The sequence below is a fragment of the Sturnira hondurensis genome, unplaced genomic scaffold (genome assembly GCF_014824575.4).
Source record: "Sturnira hondurensis isolate 20B ecotype Veracruz unplaced genomic scaffold, ASM1482457v3 Scaffold0017436, whole genome shotgun sequence".
NCBI classification, from domain to species: domain Eukaryota; kingdom Metazoa; phylum Chordata; class Mammalia; order Chiroptera; family Phyllostomidae; genus Sturnira; species Sturnira hondurensis.
In genome coordinates this window covers 8,018,125-8,039,822 of record NW_028090067.1, presented here as the reverse complement: position 1 = coordinate 8,039,822, position 21,698 = coordinate 8,018,125, and the positions used below count along the sequence as shown (strand labels likewise).

General features: G+C 43.3%; 1 protein-coding gene across 5 annotated transcripts in view; it reads right to left on the bottom strand.

The window, feature by feature from the left end:
• The window catches only part of ANO4 (anoctamin 4), a 347,220-nt gene that overhangs the window by 124,223 nt on the left and 201,299 nt on the right, over positions 1–21,698 (bottom strand). For all 5 annotated transcript variants that reach the window (XM_037068229.1, XM_037068233.1, XM_037068231.1 and 2 more), the window contains one exon: positions 562–662. In XM_037068229.1, coding sequence (XP_036924124.1) covers positions 562–662 — 101 coding nt within the window. The remainder of the gene's footprint in view (positions 1–561; positions 663–21,698) is intronic.

Here is a 21,698-nt window from a genome sequence, read left to right as displayed (position 1 = left end):
CCCTTTAAGTAATTAAGCCACTCGCACAAAGTATTTTCTCTTGAAATAAATAACAATGCTTGTGGTTGCACAGTATTTACAAACTGACTTTCTAAAATTATAAAAAAATTTGGTTATTTTAAAAAGTAGAGAACATTTTCATGAAATTTCTTGAGCTTGTTTCTATGGAAGCAGATTTTAATTTTTTTTTTCTGGAAGGGACCTATCAGGAAGGACCATGAACTTCGCCAGGCACCCTGATGCCCAGAGCCTGATGCATCAAAGCAGCCATACAAAGCCTTCCAGACATGGCACTTTGGAGATGAAAATGCCACTCAGAAGATTCTTTTCACAGACACTTGATATATTCAACTGCTAAGGAATGGATTAGCCAGAAATTTTCTCAAAAGCCATGAAATCATTATTGGCCATGAAGACCTACTGCCCTTCCTAAACATCTGATGGGTTTCCTTCTCTAATAGCATTCCAGTGTGTATTTCAGGTGTATCTGTCCTGAGAGAGGAGCACAGTAGGTTTATACTGAAGCAGCAGACAGAGTGAGGAAAATACAGGTACACCTACCTGAAGGGCATTCTTACATTCATTTGTTCTGCATATCTTCCAAGCACTTCCCACGGGGCATGCAACTTCACAAAGATAATGTCACTATTTATTAAGGAGGACTGAAACAGAAAAAAAGAAACTACATTGAAAAGTAGATCCAAGTCTCCCTGGGGTTTCAACTGAGTTGTAACTTAGAACGTATGGACTTGTATGGAGTTTAAGGTTGGGGTATTCTCCGACAACAAGTTGAGCCACTACATGGGCATGTGTTCATTCAACAATGTGCCACTGTGTGCCAGGCACTGAAGAGCCCGCTGTGAACAGAAGAGATATCAATGGCCTTTACAATCTGCTACAGTGTTTTTAAAAGAAAGGCAAAAAGTTAAACGGGAGCAACATTCAGATAGTGACGAGTGTTCTGAAGATAACAAAGTAGTGGAAGAAAGCGTTGTGGGGTGGGGACACACACTAGAGGTTAAGGTAAGGTCTCTCTGAGGAGGAGAGCTGTGAGCTAAGATGTGAAGAAGAAGCCAGAGAGGTAAGAGCCTGGGATGAGGTTCCAGGTGCAAAGGCCCTAATTTGGGAACTTGCTTGGCATGGCCTGTGTTTGGGGGACAGAAAGAAGAGCAGAGTAGCTGGGGTGTATTAACCGTGAAATTGGCATGAGAAGAAGTTGAAAGGTGAGCAGGGGCCAGAGTGTGCAGTGCTTCACAAGACAGTTTGAATTTAACCTAGGAACATGAAGAAGTCATTTGGATTTGGGTTTGCCAAGATCACGCTGGCTGCTTTGTGGGAGATGGATGCTACGGGAGAGTTCCTGAGAAAGCAGAGAGAGGGAGAGATGCTCTGTTATCCAGGCAAAGGGAAGCTGGTGGTGGTGGAGATGGAGGGATTTAAGGCATGTGAGACATAAATCTGGCTCAGAATCAGGCAAAGCATTTTCTTTTTCATAAACCTGGCTTTTTTACTTTTTATTGTTGACACTATTGCAGATGTTCTCCATTTCCCCACCCTACCTTTCCTCCCTTCTACCAAGTTCCCCACTCTGGCAGCCTTTACCACACTGTTGTCTGTCCATGGGAGATACACACACACACACACACACGATCTTTGGCAGATCTCTTCCAGTCCTTCCCATTCCCCCTCCCTGCTGGGATCCATTAGTTTTTTCTATGCATCCATTCCTCTGGTTTTATTTTTTGTTCATCACTTTTTTTGTTCATTCAATTTCACATATGAGTGAGATCACATGGTATTTGTCTTTCTGTGACTGGCTTATTTCACTTAGCATAATATTCTCCAGGTCCATCTATGCTGTCACAAAAGGTAAGAGCTGTTCCTTCTTTTTTACTGCTATGTAGTATTCCATTATGTAAATGTACTGCAGCTTTTTAATCTACTCACCTACTGGTTGGGCACTTCAGCTGTCTCCAGACCTTGGCTATTGTAAATGACACTGCTATCAACACAGGGGTGGGTGCATGTATTGTCTCCCCCCAAATTAAAAATGGATCTGCCTTTTGACCCAGGAATCCCACTTGTGGCAGCATATCCTAATAATCCAAAAACACTAGTCAGAAGGAATACAGGCAAAGCATTTTTAAAGGATCCCAAACCTTTGCCTCCCATGAACTTTTTATCAGCACACAATTTAGATGGGGAAATAAACTAGGAATTCCCACCCTGATAATTACCCAACAGATTTTGGCCTATGACTCTGGCCAAAAGGATATCACCATTTTCCAGGCAGAAGGCTGGAAGGAAGGAGAATGAAGATGAGAAAACAGTGAGCCAAACCAGTGTAAGTTAGCCCAATGGCCGATGGTTTATCCACCTCTTTCTCACACAAAGCTTTCCAGACTACATGCCATTTAAACTTTCATAGTTAATCAACAAAACAAACAAGCAAGCAAAATACAACCAGAGACACTGAAATGAAGAACAATCTGTAAGTAACCAGAGAAGAGGGGGGAGAGGGATAATAGGGAGGCCATCAAGGAACATGTGTGAAGGACACATAGACAAAGTCAAAGGGGCATGGGTTCAAGGGCAGGAGGTGGATATTGGTGAGGCAGGGCAGGTGTGGTAGGGTGTAAATGGAGACAACTATACTTGAACAACAATTAAAAAAAAGAATGTTCACAGATACACTAGACCTTTGTGGTTGAACTCTCCTTATAGTGCTATTTAGAAACAATCCAATGTTTTTACACAGCTGACAGAAATAGAAGCTCAACTTTAGGCTTCTGTGCTACAGGAAACTCTTTTTCAGTTGTAGATGATGTTCAATTATAATTCATTTCTTGAATTTTCATTCAGACTCTTCTTGCTGGGATTATAAATACCGTACTTAATTCATAAGAACTCTTTGAGACATTATAAAAATCAAACTGGTGTCGGCTACAATGTTCCTAGGACTCTGATGATGCTAAATTTCCCACAGGGAAGAGAGTCGGGGCCCAAATCCACTATGGTGGGGGGCACCCTCTGATATTGCTCTGAAAAATCAAACTTTCTGGTAGTTCTGGCTTAAATGAGGTTGTACCTTCAAGCTTAGAACAAGCAGGCCGCTGACTGTAAGCCCCAGGAGGACAGGGAATGTTTGTGTTGTTCACGGTCAATTCCTCTGGGCCCAGCACGGCACCTGCTACAGAGGAAGTGCACAACCAATCTGTGTGTGAGTCATGAACATGGCCAGTGAAAGGTGAACAGTCAGTCCTGGCCCCCCAGGGGGAAGCTGGGGGTCCTGTGGAGCAGGAAGTGACTGTTGCTGAGGCGACTCTTGGAGCCAACACAGCAAGTCACTGAGAATGAGGGGACCATCCGGAAAATGGACAAGCCACTAGCCACTGAAGACATGACAATGGGCGCTGCGTCTCTCTGCACAAACTGCTTTTCTGTTCAGTAACGTATTACGTTCAGCGCTCCCTGAGCAGGGTGCTCAGAGCCAAGTAACCAGGGGCAGGAGCTCACGGGTAGCAATACCTGTGTGGGACACAGAGAAACATAACTCATACACACAAAACTCTGTCTCCACCCCTTCACGCCTGCAGATGCACGATGCCCTGGATGGAGACAGTCTCACAGCTCATGAGTTGAGCGGTTTGTGTTTTGAAAAACATCACTACTGTGTTTTAATATATAGTATAGTTATCCCAATTACAAAGGAGACTAAAGACTGTATTTCCTAAAAATGGGTCTTTTTTGTTTAAATCTAAGGTACACTGCAGAATCTGGGAAGGTTTTGTGGCTTTTTCACTTGGAAATTTTAATTGTGACCATAGATTTCTTTAAATTCACCTAGCTTGGCTACAAGAGTCTGCACTCACTGTTGTTCTTTTTTTCATCCAGGAGGAAAAGAGTAAAAATGTACAATGAGGAAAACAATATGGGAATGTGATTGATTCACAGAATCTGACTGATTCACGGAATCAGCCAAACTTTTATTTAGCGCAGCAAAGAATCTTAGAATGTACTCTCTTCACGGAATTGCTGTAATTGGTAGTTTTACAGAAAATAAAAAAATCCAGTGGGAGGATAATCATTTTATGGATCGCCATTAATGTATGAAAACCTTAAGAGTACATTAGTATATTCCACTTACCGCACATTTTAAAAATGCCACATTTCTGTACACGGAGAAGCCAAGTTCATTATCTGAATACTGAATCAACTAAAACCCTAATGTGGAATCTTATCCATTTTATGCATAAAAAGCACAGCCATTTTGATTCATTCCGCATGATTTTTAAAAACTTGTTTTTCTTATTATTTCAATTACCATAAGTATAAGGCTATCGCTTAATTTTTCTAGTGCTCTGTAATTTGAAAACACTTTCAGACATTATCTCATTTTATTCCCACACAAACTTTGTGAGAGAGGCCTTCCTACCAAACTGAGCATCTGTCCCAGACAGAGCTGAGTCCACACGCACATCCCTCGACTCCCTTGTCAATTTTACCTAACAAACTCTGAGGTTAAAATAAATCTATGGCTTTGAACATGCATCGAAGGTGTGTAATCTGTGAATTGTCCCTTTAGCGGTTTACATAAACTCATCTGAAAAGAATTTCATATTTTAGAAAACAAAGCAATAAAAAGGGAAATTAAGCTACTAATGAATTGAGGTTTGATTTGAGACTGTTAAAAGTTATTTTGAGAAAAATGTTAATACCCTTGAATGATGACGAATGTCTATTCATGGGGTCCTGTGTATACATGTGCATGTGTGTGTTATGTGTACACACATGTGTGTGCATGTGTGCCAGTGGGTATGCATAAGGCTTATTATTTGTATTCAGTTTTTCAAGGAGGAACTGAACTTCAGCCCAGACAAAATACATTTGAAACAGTGATTGCTAATTATATGGCTTATATATCACTTTTCTCTACTGCTGAATGATTACACTACTATTTCTAAATAGGTTTTTCCTCATTATTAAGTATTTCTTTCCACATAAATCCAAGTATGAGAATGCCAAAGTGAAGAGAAATTGCTTTTCTGAAACCTGGAGTTGTTTCATTAACACACTGCAATAAAAATCCCTTAGGTTAGCACACTGGGGAAAAGAAAAATGGCCATTTAGAGAAGCTGGAATATATCCTTAGAAGAACAACTGGAGAAATTAAGTAGCAGTGAAATTCCCAGGGGTAGAAATAGATATAATCCACAGAAAACATTTCTCCCGCCCCTTCATTCAACAAGAACACACTGAACCCCTTCTATACTAGATGGTAGGAATGCAAAGGTGTATAAATCATGGTCCTTGCCTGAGTGCATCAAAATTTAGTAAGAGAAGGCTAGATAAGGCAATAGTTAGAAAAAGGCAAAATAGCATGCTATTCATCTAATCCAAGCAAATCCATCTCACATCCCAACATGTCATAATGCCTGACGCCATTGAAGAGGGGACACTGAAGAACAAACAGGCTTGGAACTAGGGTCATGGAGGTAGATCATAAATTCAGTTTTGGAAGGGTTAAGTTCAAGATACCCAGGAGAAGATGTGCAGTGGGTAGTTAGACAAATGAGTCTGGAGCTCAGGGGAGCAGTCAGGGCCAGAGATACAAAGTGTGGCCAGGGCACAGACAATGTTAAAGCCACAGGGTGGGATGGGATCACTCTAGGAGAGTAGAGGTCCAGAACCACAGAAGGAGCTGAGTCACAGAGGTTTGTTGGAAGTGCAGATTCCAAGGTTGACTTGCATATATTTGTATTCATATGTATACCTCTTACTGGCTCTGTGACTTGGGCAAGCTTCTGAACCTCTCTATGCCTCAGTCTGTTCAACTATAAAATGGGTAATGATAGCAATACCTATCTACTGAATTGCATTAAATGACATAATACAGACAGGATGCACAGAGTACATCTAAAAACATGTTAGCCATTATCATCTCCAAGAAGGGTCACACCATATGTGGTGGGAAGATCACAGCACTCATCCAAGTGACAACCTGGGAAGTCAACAAATAAGGAATTGGTTTCTGGGAAGGGTTTTCCAGTCTTTGACTACAAGGCTAAACCAGAAGAAAGCCTGAAAGTCAAGGCCCCAAATCCTGTTGCCCATCCCTCCACAGGACCCAGCATCTACTATGTGTTCCTCTAAGGACATTCGTTTATTCATCAACATTCAACAGACTTAACCCCTAGCCTCATGAAGTTCAAGTTCTGTTGGGGACATGGACCCTCAATCAATACACCTCTCTGTGCATAGAAGAAGAATAAAGAAGGGTAAGGAAATGGAAAGTAATGATAAGAAGATCTAGTTTAAGTAGAGTGGACAGGCCTTTTGATACGGTGACATTTGAGCCGAAACTTGAAGACAGTGCAGAGAAAGGCTGTTTCGTGATATAAAAGAGAGCATTCCAGGCCACCCACGAGTCAAAGGCAAAGAGCCTGAGGCACATCCCTATATGCTTCACAGGGGCACTTAGGGAGCTCAAAGGGTCAGATGAGGGTAGCCTCTTGCATCTGTTCTGCACCCCTTCAGGCAACCACCTGGATAACACTGCCCCATAACCGGGCTGCCAGTAAGACAAAAGCAAACCCCTAAATGCTGGTGGGAGCGAGAAAGGAGATACTAATTTCCAATTGAGAACTCAGGTAAGCCTCTTGAATAAAAAAAAAAATAGTAGTGGTAGAGGAAGGTGCTTACTACATGCTAGGTAGTATCTGGGGGCTTTTGAACGCACTGAATAATCTAATCTTCAGGTCAGCCCTATGAGACAGGCATCATTACTCCCCTGACTGATTGCAGAAGAGGAACCAAAGCACGAAGGGCACAGGTACATTGGCTAAGGTCACACCATGAGTAAGGACAGCACCTGGATTCCCACCAAGGCAGCTGGGCTTCAGAGCTACTGCTCCCCGAGAGGAAGCTGAGGCCAATGTGAACTCAATTCTACTGCTATTTTGTTTTTTGGAAAAATGACTAGTCACCTATTGGAACCAAGGGTATAGTGCACACGGTTCTCTCTGCACCATAAAATGAATGTTAAGGCCAGAGGTAAAAATAAACTTGAAGCCTGATTTGGTCACTCACTACCCATGTGTCTCTGGGCATGTTACTTAGTTCATCAGCCTCAGTTTCCCCATTTGTAAACTAACATGCCCAGGGGTGTTCTCAAGCTGATATGGTTGTACAGTAAGTAGGTGGTTTAATAAGTAAAAAAGGAAAAATAAACAAATGAGAGTACATTAAACTAAAAAGATTTGCACAACAAAGGAAATATCAACAAAATGAAAAAAAACAACACACTGAATGGGAGAACACAGTCACTCATACATCTGAGAAGGGGTTAATACCCAAAGTTTTTAAGACTTTGGGTCTTAAAAACCAAAGGGTCATCAAGGGACATGTATAAAGGATACATAGACAAAGCCAAAGGGTGCAGGATCAGGGTTGGGAGGAGTGGATGGGTGGGGCGGGGGAGTGGAGGGGGGGGGGGGGGAAATGGAGACAAATGTACTTAAACAACAAAAAAGAAACTTAAAAACTCAACACCAAAAAATCCCAACAATTCCGATTACAAAGTGGACAAATGAGCTGAACAGACACTTCTCCAAAGAGGATATACAGATGGTCAATAGACATATGAAAAGATGCTCAATGTCACTAAGCGTCAGAGAAATGCAAATTAAAGCCACAATGAGATATCGCTTCACTCTGTTGGAATGGCTATCATCAATAAATCAACAAATAGCAGGCCCTGGCTGGTGTAGCTCAGTGGATTGAGCACAGGCCTGCGAACCAGAGGATCGCGGTTCAATTCCCAGTCAGGACACATGCCTGGGTTGCAGGCCAGTTCCCTGCAGGCCAACTCCCAGCAGGGGATGCACAAAAAGCAACCATACATTGATGTTTCTCTCCCTCTCTCCTTCCCTTCTAAAGGTAAATAAATAAATAAAATCTTAAAGAAAAAACACAAATAGCAAGTGCTGGAGAGGATGTGGAGAAAAGGGAACCCTCATACACGGTTGGTGGAAATGCACGATGGTGCAGCCACTGTGGAAAGTAGTATGGAGTTACCACAAAAAATTAAAATGGAACTGCCTTATGACCCAGCAATTCCACTTCTAGGAATATATCCAAAGAAACCTGAAACACTAATTCAAAAGAATATTTGCACCCCTATGTTCATTGCAGCGTTATTTACAATCACCAAGATCTGGAAGCAGCCCAAGTGCCCCTCAGCAGATGAGTGGATAACAAAGCAGTGGTACATTCACACAGCGATAAAAAAGAAAATTTTACCTCCTGCAACAGTGTGATGGACCTGGAGATTATTATGCTAAGTGAAATAAGCCGATCAGAGAAAGACAAGTAGCATATGCTTTCACTTACATGTGGAATCCAATGAACAAAATAAACTAACAAAGTGGAGACAGAGTCGTGGGTACAGAGAACACACTGACCACGGTCATAGGGGAGGGGTGTTGGGGGCTGGGTGAAAAAGGTGAAGGGATTAGGCAAAAAGAAAAATATGGACAGAATCATGGACACAAACAGTGTAGTGATTGCCAGAGGGGCTAGGGGGCAGGTTAAAGGGGGTAAAGGGGGAATAAATGGTGATGGAAGGAGACTTGACTTGGGGTCACCTCTGACTCCTTTTTCCTTGTCCCACCTCCAATTCATCACCACGTCTTCTTGATTCTACCTTTTACATTGCTCTCAAATCCATCCACTTCTCTCCATCTCCATTGCCACCATCCTCCATTAAGCTACCGTCTTCTATCTCCTTGGCTGCAATAGTCCTGTGGCTGGGCTCCCCCCAGCTCTGTTCTTGCCTTGTATATTCTCGCTGATATCAGAGACATCTTAAAAAATGCATATGATCTGTGGTTTCCCACGGTTTCTTGAAAACCACTAAAGGAGCCCATGCATGATCTGGCCACTTCCTTATCTCATGCTGCTTTTTCTCTTGCTGGGTTACAGTAACAGAGGCCTTCTTTTTTCTGGTAAATTCTGCTCTGGTAGGTTTCAAGTCATATGGAAGTGGAATTCTAAGACGGCCCCTGAGACTTCACCTGCCCAGTGTACACATCCTGAAAAACCACCTCTTCTTGAGTGTGGGCAGAAACTGTGAATATGAGGGGCTACCATGCCTGTGACTGGGATGCTGATCCACTGATAAGACTTAATCCAAAGGGAGATGAACCTGAACTGGCCTGAATTAATCAGGTGAGTCCTTAAAACAGAGTCTCGAGGTCAGAGAGATTCTCCTGTTGGCTTTGAAGAAGGGAGCCCATGTGTTGTAGATAGAAGGCCTGAAAAAGCAAGGAATCGTGAGTGGCCTCTGGGAACTGAAAGAAGTCCCTGGTGGACAGCCAGCAAGACAATGGTGACCTCGGACCAACAACCACAAATTTTGCCAGTAAACATGTGAAAAGACCTTGAACTCCAGGAAGGAATGCATTCTGACTGACACCTGATGGCAGCCTTAAGGTGTCCTAATTGGAAGACCCGATTGAGTTGCACCCAGACCCCTGACCCCGAGAAACCGTGAAATCATAAACATGTTCTTTTAAAACTGTAAGTCTGAGGTATTCTCTTCTGTAGCAATAGAAAATGAATACAGGTCATATCTCCATGAATTCTATTGTAATACAAGTAGTACAATAATAATAATAATAAAAGAATAGACTGTGTTGCACCTACTCACAACTATAAACCGACTTTTGCCTCCTCTGTATTTCATTAATGTCTCTAGGAGACGAGACTGCCTCTCCACATCTATTTTCCCAGCACCCCATATGTTACTAAGTACATACTCATTGAGAATTAATGTTTCCTAAATTAATTTATGAACATCTTGAGATCTAGATATGAGTAGCTTTCTCACATCACAGACTAGCTTGTAAAAACGCTATTATTAGACCAAAAATTTCCATCTTCTCGCCACTACAAAGGTTTCGATATGGCTTCAATTCATAAGAAGCTCAAGGAAAAACCCCTCTAGACTACCATCAGGGGAGGACACACGCTGAGCTATTTAGCACAAATTCTCAAAGGTTTTATTAAGTGAACGATGCTATGACATGTTCTTGGTTACTCTGCATCGACCCTGATAATCCCTCCATCAAGCCAAGAAAAATCACTGCATCAAGTCATCTGAGGAAAATTACTGCTTGGTGATCAGTCAGGATGGGCTAAATTAGGCTGCAGCAACAAATAATTCTAAATGTCTGTGACTTAACTAGAGCTGCACCGTCAATACGGTAGCTACTAAACGCATGGGCCTGTTAAGTACCTGAAATATAGTGAGTCCAAGTTGAGACGTGCTGTCTGTGGAAAACACACATGTAATTTTGAAGACTTAGAACGTCTGAAAAACTGTAAAATACCTCCTTAATTTCTATGTTGATTACATATTTAACTGATAATAATTTAGATCTACTCAATGAAATAAAACATTAAAATCAATTTCACCCGTTTTTTACTTTTTATAGATGCTGCTAGAAAATCTAAAATTACATTATTTCTATTGACTGGTAATAGGATGAGGGTTTCTTTCCTATTTTGCTACACAGCCACTGCAGGTGAGCTCACTATAGTGACGCAGTGATTCACGCTGCTGGGTCACTGTGCTAGAAGGAAGGCAGAGCTCAGAGGGTGTCACTGGGACACGCACCACCTCTGCCCCTGGCCGACTGCAGAGAAGTAGTCATATAGACCCATTTGTCTACAAGGTCACCAGGAAGAGAAACTGTATCTTCTAACTAGCGCTAATTAGTACACACTGATGACGATAACCCTTCCTCCATCACCTACCTAGGGTCACAGTAGATTCATTGTGAAAACAAATGACTTATCTTCCTCACAACATAAGCACTCATAAAGTCATTCAACAAATGCCTTAAAAAATCTCAACTACATCCTAGGCATTATATTGGCCCCCAGGAATATAGAGAAGACTAAGAGCATGGTCCTGGAGCTCAGGGAACTTACATTTCAACTGAACAACTACTATATGTACAAACAATGTGATGAATATGAACATAAGTTAGTCTAATTTCCCCTAGGAGTGCAAGAGAGAAAAGGCTCCCTCCTGGATGCCCCCGCCGTGCGGTGACCAATCTGTCCTTAGAAATAAGCAATGGCAATTCTGATCCGCACAACTCCGGAGTTCTTACTCTCATTAGAGATCATCTTAGCATTTCCTTATTCCCTCAAGGTGGCATATTAGACAAGTTGAACTTGGGGACAACTATATCATCACAGTTATGCCTTATATCATTGCAAATAGTCAACCCACTGATAACTATACATGGCTATAGCCCAATCGATAACCTACACATCATTATGCTCTTTGCGAGCTGCAGTGATTCATGGAAAAGCATGACCCAGAAAGGACACAGGAGTGGGAGTCTCCTGCCAGTGGGGGATTAATTTAACTTGGGAAATATTCCCTAATGCTCTTAGAAGGTTATGACATCCCCACTCAGCCTATTCGACTTCTCTCTCGGTGGAATGCTGATCACCGTTAGAGAATTCAGGATGATTATGTAGCCATAGAGCTCACAAAGTTCTTTTTAGCTAAACATTATTAAAAAGCTATCAAGAAACAGGGCTCATATATGTTAATAACAAAAAAATGTAGCTGATAAATTATACCTCAACTCACATCAGTTCCCAATTGGTATAATGATGATATCACTCCTTTGCTTACTTGACAGGGCCAATTACACTTGTTATTAGATACTATATAGTAATGTTGTATGTAACTGTTATATTAGATCACTATTATACACATTAATATACATGATACATTGTACATTATACATGTTCATGTATAATACTGTATTAGATGGTGCATTTGAACCCATCTTTTGTAGGTTTCAGTGTGCTCTGGCATCTGGCTCTCCCCTCCTTTAGGACAATGGGAGTCTGAGCTTCCTGGCCCAAGGTAGCAGGCTGGGGCCACATGATGACCTGTGACCACTGAGCTGTGAGCAGGAGCCTTGAAGACTGGTGTTGATTTACCTTTCCACGCGACAGAGGCAGGTGTCTACATGAAGTTGCTCTAACGCTGGGTCCCTGGTAACTATAAGTGAGGTGTGCTTCTTTTCTCCCTACTGTCCTGAGATCGAGAACTAAACCCTGTTTCCTTAAGCCTGTGAGATGACAAAGTCTTGAGTGACGTGGAGAAGTCATATAATGATCTGCATGCAACTTCAGGAGATCACAGGGGGAGAGAGAGATAGAAGGGAAGGGGACCCAGCACCAGCTCCCAGGATGCTGTCACATTTAGAAATCAAATGGAACAGGAGGACGAGCAAAGGAGACTGACAAAGGGCCAGTGGAAAAGGGGAAAATTCAGAAGAGTATTCCACGTCTCCTGAGTCAAGAAAAGAACATTTTTCCAAGGAAAACAAGCCCCTCTCTGGGTGAATGCTGCTGACAAGGCCAGTAAGATAATAGGAACGGCATGACCGCTGGATTTGTTCATAGCTGACCTCTATAAAAGCAGTTTCTACAGCAAGCCCAGACTGAGTAACAGTGAAACAAATGAACCTGGCAGGCAGGAAAATAGAGATAGTGATGCTAGACAAACCTTTCAAGATTTTTCTGTGAAGTGGCAAAGAGAAATAGGGCAGTCATCAGAGGAGAATAGGAGGGTCAAGGGATCTTTCTTTTTAGGATATGAGTTACAGAAGCACGTTTGTAATGATTGAATGAGGAGGAAAATTGTATGATGCAGGAGAGAGGGGAAACAATTCCAGGAACAAAGACCTTGGGAAGGCGGAATGGGGAGGGACTCAGCGCATAACAGGAGGGCTCCTGGGATGGCAGTGGACATTCCATTCGTAATCACAGAGGGGAGGCAGAGAGTGTGGGGACACTGACGAAAGACCCTGTCTGATTGCTTCTCGTGTCTATCAGAGTATAAGCAAGGTTATTAGTGAAGCTTGTGTGAGTGAGGATGAGTGGTACAGATGGAGGGAAGAGGGTTGAGGGGTGAGGAGCAAGTATGAAATGCCAGTTGGCCAACTCCCTGGCCTGCTCACTCTTTGGTCAGATACCACCTTCAGTGAACCCCTTACCCAGCAGCACCCTACTTAAAAGTACTATCCCTTCACCCCTAGTACTTTTATATGCTGTTCTACTTTTTCCTTTGCTATTTACTTACTAATCCTGTTTATTGTTCACTGCTTCCCCCCTTGGAATGTGAGTGCCACTGGGTAAGTGCCTATCATTGTGCCAGACACTATATATTTATCGAATGGCTGAATTTTTTGTTTAAATGAGTGAATGAATGAAAGGAGCAGGCAAAGACAGGAAAGGTGAGAGGGAGAAAAGAAGTTAGTTCATAGACATGGTGAGGGGACAGTAAACCCACCAGCCCCACCGGGCAGTCTTTGGCACTCACCTGAGGCAGTGGTCATGATTAAAAGTGGACTGGGCTGCACGTTTTTCTAGCAACATTCAACCATGCGGGTGCAGGGCCAGAGAAAGTGGGGTATAATCAAGATCAAGGCTTTGCCATACAAAAAAAGTCAAAGAAATAAAGGAATGAGAGAATTCAGGTGCTTGTAAATGAGCGATCATCATGATGGACTATGAAATTGAGGCCAAGCAATGAGGGAAATAAAATGATGGTGAAAGAATTGGCCAGGGCAATTAATCAGTGGGCCTATTATCATATTCAATACTTTCCAGTGACACTGTGGAATATTTAAACCTGTTCAAGGCATGTTTCAACTCAAAGCATTACCGCCAAGTATTAAGGGTCTACTTAGAATTCCCCTTCCCCCAAAATACTTGATTTTAAAGGAAGAGATTAAGGTATAGTTTTGCTAACTATAAATAGAAAAAGAGAAAGGAAAATCACAACTAAAATTCAGTACTTACTTGCTGATTGCTTTTCTTTGTTTTGCCACCCAAATAAAAACACCGTTGACAATAAGAATCAAGACTAGCAGTTTTTCATTCTACTGAAGTTTATGCAAAGTGGGCGACCCTCCCAGCAATCATAAACAACACTGGATGCCTCAAACATTACATATCCGTAAGTTCACTAAATGAAGGACTAGATTTCAGAAGACCCCTGGGTACTTATTAGAGTCTGGAAAACCACATCAAGGCAGCCTCGAATGAATGCCAAAGTGATTTACCGCTGTGCAATCCCAAATAATATCCTGGCTAAACCTAGACACTGTGGAGGAGGAGAGTCCCCAAGAGGCGACCTAATGCATTTCTGAAACACTAATGGATATGAGGTCTCACTGTGTCGTTTTCCCGCCCACGGGACTGCTAAGGCCAAGAAAAATTGTGTGCAGTGCAGTTTCATCCTTCTGCTGGTTCTCCCTCCTCCCAGCCTTCTATAAAGCTCTTTCAATTTTCAATATATGTAGAAGAAGTCAGAATGGAGAATGCAGGTGGGAACCAAAAACTCGAGTGAGCAACGAACACCATCTTCTTGGCAGACTGCCGTGATCTCCGTTAAGGCTGCAGGCAATAACTGGAATAGTGGTTAAGTAATACCCTTTGCCAGAAGGAAATTCAGCAACGTGATGACTTTCTTTAAGCGGAAGTACTATGGATGGATTTGGTTGCCAAGAAGCTAAATGGCATTAGGTTAGATCACTTCGACAAAAAGGACTAAAAGATGCATATTTGACTAGTATCAGTCCAATCATTAAGGCCTAGAACTATTATATAAATTATATTCATGGGAAATTGCTAATGAGCATCAACTATGTGCAAGTCGAGATGAAATGAGGAGTCGGGCACTGTCCTCATGGGATTCCCACTCCAACTGGAGAGGCCGAGCCGCACAAAGTGGCCATGGCGCCTCCGTTGGAAGCTGCTATGGCACCTCTGCTCATACTGTTTCCATTCTGGAAGGCCATGCCCTTCTACTTTCCTGCCTGGTAGGTGCCTACTCATCCTTCAGGTCACCTCCTCTAACCTTCCTGAAACCTCTGGGGACAGTCTGAAGTCGCCTTGGGGATGTTACAGGAACTCTTCAGGCTGTATTTTAATTGGCTATGTCATGTTTGTCTTCAATGCTAATCACTGAGCTCCTCCAAGACACAGAGCACACAGTGGCAGCTTGTATTATCCAAAGCTGGCCCTGATAATGGCTTTCATCCCATGTCTTCCAGAACCTTGCCACCCTCCAGCAGGAGTTGGAATCTACGTCCCTTTCCCACGACCCTGCCTCTGTCCATGAGGCGCAGCACAAGAAATATTTCTGGGTCCAGATCATAAATATGCACATCTGCCTTGTTCTGTTGGAAGCCAGGCACCATGTCATGAAGAGCTGAAAGCAGAGCAGCCTCAGAGGAGCCTATGGAGAAGCCCATGTGGAAAAGCACCGTGGCCTGCAGCTCACAGGCTCAGCTCTGGGCTGATAGCCAGCACCAACCTTCCAGCCAGGGGGAGCAGCCCTCTTGTAAGGGGGTCCACCAGGGCCCTAGAAGCTCTGTTCTGGCTGATGCCTCATGGAGCACAGAGAAGCTGTTTCTGCTGAGTTCAACTGCAGGTTTGAGAGTGAAATAAGTGACTGTTGTTTTAAGTCACAGGCTTTGGAGTCGTTAGGCAACAACAGATAACTGGAATACTTTTTCATTTTTGATTCTCCACTGCCTGGCACAGTGCCCAGAATATAATGACTGATACTCTAATATCCTTGTAGGGAAGGTTTTCAGCTTGTCTTTCCTTTGTTCTCTCCTTTTTTCTCTGCATCACAAACTCATGGATATCTCTTTATATGGACTTGTGACTGCTACTGTCTGATTCTCAAAGATTTGGTCTCAGTGAATTTAGCTTTTCCTTGAACAAAGAGAACTGTCTAGTATTAGCATCAGAACCAAAGTGTGGGTGTGGGGGAGGTTCTGTGACTGTGGGTCATTTTCCCAGCCATGCCCATGTGACACACCAGAGAAAACTACTCCACCATCACCTTGAGGTGCCATGTAAGATTTGTGACTTAAACTGTAAAACCAAGTCAGAGAGGGGGCTGGCACAATGTTTAAGTGAAAGAACAGGTAGTCTGTTAGATGGAGGATTGGTAGCTGCTCCCTGAATTTGTTGCCGGCTTGGCATCTCTTCTCCTTCCTTCTGAAGTCTGTGTCCTCATTGCCAAGAAGAGCTGGGACTACATTTCCCAGAATCCCCTTCCCTGTGGGATGATAAGGGGTGCTCAGGTGAAATCTGAAAAGTGGAAAAGAAGAGGCTATTTCTCCCTCCAGGTAAGCTGTTAGAGATAGTTGTGTAGGTTATTTGTGTGAGTTAGAGAGAGCTCCGGCTAAGTTTTTTGAGAATCCTTTACCTATGCCACACTCAGGCATTCTCGAGATCCCTAGCAGCTTCCAAGCCAGCTCTGGGGACCCACCAGTGTGGTGTTTCAGGAAGCAGTTGGAGGTCACTTCCTGCCCTTCACTCCCCAGCCTTTTCAGCAGTGCTGTAAGCCTCTGTATAAAACACTTCATTTTTGGAAGACACAGGGTGCTTGCCTTCCTGCAGAACCCTAACTGATGGAGGGGCCAAGCAGTCCCAAGCACTAGGGAAGGCTTTATGAAGAAACTTTAGTCTCTGGATAGACAAAAGTGGAAAGACCACAAAAAGGGTAGCTCCCAAGGCAGTGGAACCTAAACTGATAAACTGCAAAGGACAAGTCAGGGAAGGGGGTTGTAACCAAGTCAGGTCTCCCCAAAGGCCCCAGCAATGCTCATGCACTTGATTTGTCCCTGCTCTGTGCCCTGGGAAGAGGGCATTTAGATGCAAACACCATGGTTTTCCCTGCCCCCTCCCCCAGCCCACACCAGCTGGTTTCTCTCATCCTATACAGTGCACCCACCCCTCATTCATTTACTGTTCCATTTATTCTTCCTCCCCTAACCGCAGCCCATCATTGCGAAAACAAATGTAACTAGGAATGCAAATTCCTAAGTCTCTGCGCTCAGTTCACCCGTTATTTTAGGGACCATCCTGGACTCCTGTGATGAAATAGTGACTCCCTCCCAGTATTCCTGCACACATTTTCTCCACAGCACTCATCGCACCTGACCTATTTATTTATGTATTTATGTATTTCATGCCTCTCTTCCCTCAATAATAGTAGACAGTCATTGGAGATGTGACGAATAAATGAAAAATGACTCCATCCAGAAACAGAATCATTAGGTACCATCAACTGCTCTTAAAAGACGCCTAACAAACAAGAGGAAGTGAATTAAGCCCTGGGCCCTGCCTCAGAGGACAGTGCTGCATCAACACTTTTGCAACTAAAGTACATCAGGCTTGGTTAATAAAATTCAGCTCACCATTTATCTTTGTCAAGTTTTCCATTTGTAAGGATTACAAGCAGGAGACCATGGAACTACATTTGTCTGGACTGCTTTGGAGCTTTGAAATCTCTCCATCTCGTTAATAAATAATTAGTGTCATACCCTGAGTATGTATCTGGAGTAATTTTTAGCACTTTAACATAACATGTAGTAAAAGCAACAGGAACAAAACACTGTAAAGAAAGGACTTTAGTTCCTTGCACTGCTGGAACAATGTGATGCCAGCTTTTGGTCTGTAATAAATGATGACAATGCAAAATGCGTTTTATATCAGACAAGTTCAATCTAGACCATTAAGATCTTTCAGATGAATTATATTTTGGCTTGTGGGATGATAACAATACTTCATAACATCACTTGAGTTCTTCAGCTGTGCCTTGTCTAATGGTCATTTATTTCAGTTAATGTTGTGCTGTCTTGAGTGAAGGGGTCTGTGTGAGTCATAAGAAATATGAATTGGTTTAGAATAATCCTTTGAGTAAATCAGCTCAAGACAACTTTGTACTGGTCGTCTTGACCTAGCAACAGAAATGTTTTGATTAAACTTTGTCTTCCTAACCAAGCAAAAGCAGTTGAGGCAATAATTTGGCTCTCAGATCTTTTACTGGTCTCAAAAATTAGAGTAAAAGTAGTGAGGATTGTGAGGGAAAGACAGAAAAAGAGATGGAGAAAAAGGGACAGAAAGACTAAGACAGAAAGAAGGCGGGGGCATCACCCCTTCCCCCAATTTGATGAAGCTGCCTTAAGGAGACAGACCAATGAGAGTGAGGCTGTGATTCTGATGGGCTGATGTAGGGCAGTAGTAAAAGACACCAAAAAGGATGGCGTCCTACCCACCGGACACCTTCAGCTTTCCTAGACTCAGGCAGGGACCCCTCAGTCCAAGAGGTGATGAGGTAGAATACTTAATATCAATACCACCAACAAGCATTTATTGAGCACTTATTATGTGCTTGACTCTTCTAAGCATATTATCATGTACTAACTCATTTTACCCTCCTAAGAGCCCCATTAGTTAGGATTATCTTGCATTTAATAAATGAAGAAACTGAGGCACAGAGAGGTTAAAAGTCTTACCTAGTTATTTACTGAGAAAGTGATGAAATAGTTAAGTGGATCTAAATCCCAGTTGTCTGGTATAAAAGCTCAGTCTTAACTTACCCTAGCCTTCCCCTCAAACATATGTCTCTTTTCTGATTCAGAGTCTGATGTTACGAGTGCTTCCACCAGTTGGTCCATGGGAATGAAAGAATGGAATAGTTGCTTTGAATTCCTCCAGCCACCTCGTAGACACTGCAACAAACTATTGTTTGACCCAAACAATTGGGTCAAAAGGTCTTATTCAGTGGTTCTCAACCAGGGATGATTTTACCCCCACTCTGCCCTGGGGACCTATGACGATGCTTGGAGACATTTTTCATTGTTGTAACTTGAGGGAGTGCTACTGGGTAGAGGCTAGGGATGCTGCTAAATACCCTGTATTACACAGGCCAGCCCTTCACAGCAAAGACTTGTCCTGCACTAAGTGTCAGTAATGCTGAGGTTGAGAAACCCTGGAACCGAATGAATTAGTGTTACCCAGACATGGACATGAAAATCAGCTACATACAGCCTTTTGCAGAAAAATAAAAATTCCATAAACTCAGCACTAGGTTAGGTCCTCAGGGTGTGCAAACCAGCACGACACAGTCTCTGCCATCAAAGTGATTACACCAGCCCCACAGAATCTTTGCCTTTAAAATGTTGTGTCCTCAACTTAGAGAGCAACTGGGTACACTGAAGCAGAATATGTGCCCGTATGTACTTGTTCTCTCTTTCTCCCCTTCCATCAAGGACCCTGTGAGTTCCCCCTCTATGTGGGCTGACTGAAAGCACGGGTCTGACAGCATCTCTACCATGAACTCTATCGGTTGTAGTGAATGCTCAGGGCGCCAACACAGAAGTCCAGCTGCAGTGAGTACCAGAGAATCACCCTCTGCCGAACAAACGGGAGTGGAGCCCGCTGCCCCATCACCTCCACAGACCTCAGCCAATAACTGACTGACATGGGACCCTTGCTTCAAAGGTGACCCAGCTCTGTGCTGCACACTCTCCTCCAGAACTTCCCTATTGGATCAGAAAATGCATTCCTGGCTTGGTTTCTCTCCCCTGCTCTCTTCTCCTTCCCTCACTCTCCTTCCCCCTGAGAGCACTGCACCAAACAATGTGGGCAAGAATCCCCCACCTCAGGCTCTGCTTCTGCTTAGGAAGTTCTACCTGAGATGTCACTGTCATAAAAAGGTCACTGCAAGCATGCATCAACAATGGTAACTCTTGAAAGATGCTGCTATGATCTGAACATTTGTGTACCCTACAAATTTATATGTTGAAATTCTAACCCTTTGAGGGTGACAATATCAGGGGGTGACATCTTTGAGAGATGAGTAGGTCACAAATGGGATTGTCACTCCTGTAAGGGAGGTCCCACAGAGCGTACTCACCCTTTTCACCACATGAGGACACAAAGAAGGCACTTCCTATGAACCAGAAAGTGAGTCCTCAGCAGGCACCGAATCTGAAGGTGACTTGATCTTGGCCTTCCTAGTCTCCAGAACTGTGAGAAACATTCTGTTGTTTATAAGCCGCCCAGTCTGGGTATTTTGTTACAGCAACCCAAACAGACTAAGACAGTCCCTCAGGGAATCTCCAGAGCTTCAGTGTTCAGGAGGAGATAGGCTTTCTTCGCTCTTTGCTTATGATTATCCTTAATTTTCCTTTCTCTTCACCCCAACCTGAGACCCCTGATAATACATACATACAGGTGGCACAGAAGCGAGTGGAGGAGAACTAAGTGGAGTAAGATCTAAGTCTCTCTTTTGAGGCACAAAGTCTCTCTGGAAGGACTAAAGAAGAGGAATTTGGTTAGCTCAGTTTGTCCTGATACCCATTCATTTTAGACCCTCATTAGCATAGTCTTAACGGTGAAGGAAGGGAAGAGTCCCTGGTTCTCCCCTCATATTCTCAAATCCCTGGATCCTGAGAGAGCATCTCTAGCAACAACCTGGATGTGGCTGAAGAGCACAAGCAGAGACGAGAGCAGAAAAGGCCGCGAGGGCGGGAAGCCCGTGGGGGCAGAGATCCATCTGGTTGCAGGAGCACTTTACACGCCAACCTCTCTGGGAAGTTTTCCCTTGAATAGGGTAAAGCAAGACTAACACAGGCAATTAAGTACAGTTTTTAGCTCTGTGTTGATGCATAATTTCATTCCTGATGAATGTAAACCAAGTCTTCTGAAAGATGGTAAATGTCTGAACCCCGATAATGTTAAACGTGTTACCTAATGTATTCTGAGTTCTTCCAAGAGCATTAAAATAATCATTCATCTCATTCGTGAATACGAATTAGCAATATATGGTCAGTTGATGTTGCTGTTCCTCATGGTTACATTTGAAGGGATTTCTGAACTGTAAGAAAATTTTTCTAAAAAGTTTGCCTTGAAAAACTACTTTAAAAGTGTTAATGCACTGTGTTCAGCTGTTAAGATAACTAATGATGATAATAATAAAGATTTATTAAATGCTTATATGACAGGTTCAGAGTTAGCACTTAATATGAATTATCTCACTTAATTATCATAATAACTCATGAAACAGATGTCATTATTAGCCTCATTTTGCTGATGAGCCGGCTTTCCCAAGAGCACACAGCTTTTAATGGTGGAAACGAACAAGCACGTAGCATGTCTGATCCCTGTTCCTTACTGCTGCACAACAGATCACCATGAACTTGGAGGCTAAAAAGCACACATTAATGCCCTCACAGTTTCTGTAAGTCAGGGATCCAGGCAGAGCTTCGCTGGGGCCTCTGCTCTGGCATCACCAGGCTGCAACGGAGGCCTTGGTCGGACCCTCAGTATCATCAGAAGGTCCAACTGTGGGAAGAGCAGTTTCCCAGATCCCTCCGTGTTGACAGAATCCGTTGCCCTATGGTTGCAGGAGTGAGGTCCCTGTTTTCTTGGCGGCCACCAGCTGGGGGCAGCTCTCAGACACCAGAGGCCACCTCACCTTTCTCTGCACTCGGCTCCATTCACAGACTGCCTCACCGCATGGCAGCTTCCTTCCTCCAAGTCAGCAGAGGAGAGGCCCTCCAATGCCAGTTGGCCGAGACAAGGTCGTATATACCATCACAGAAGTGACATCTTCCGACATTTGCCATATTCTATTGGTTAAAAGCAAGTCACAGATCCTGTCTGCACTCAAGAGGAGGGAATTACACAAAGGTGGGGAAACTGGATGGCAGACACCACACTTTGGGATCTGCCCACCACAGCCGCTACCCACGTGAGACTGCAGGCATGAGTGTGGCCCTCAATTTTTG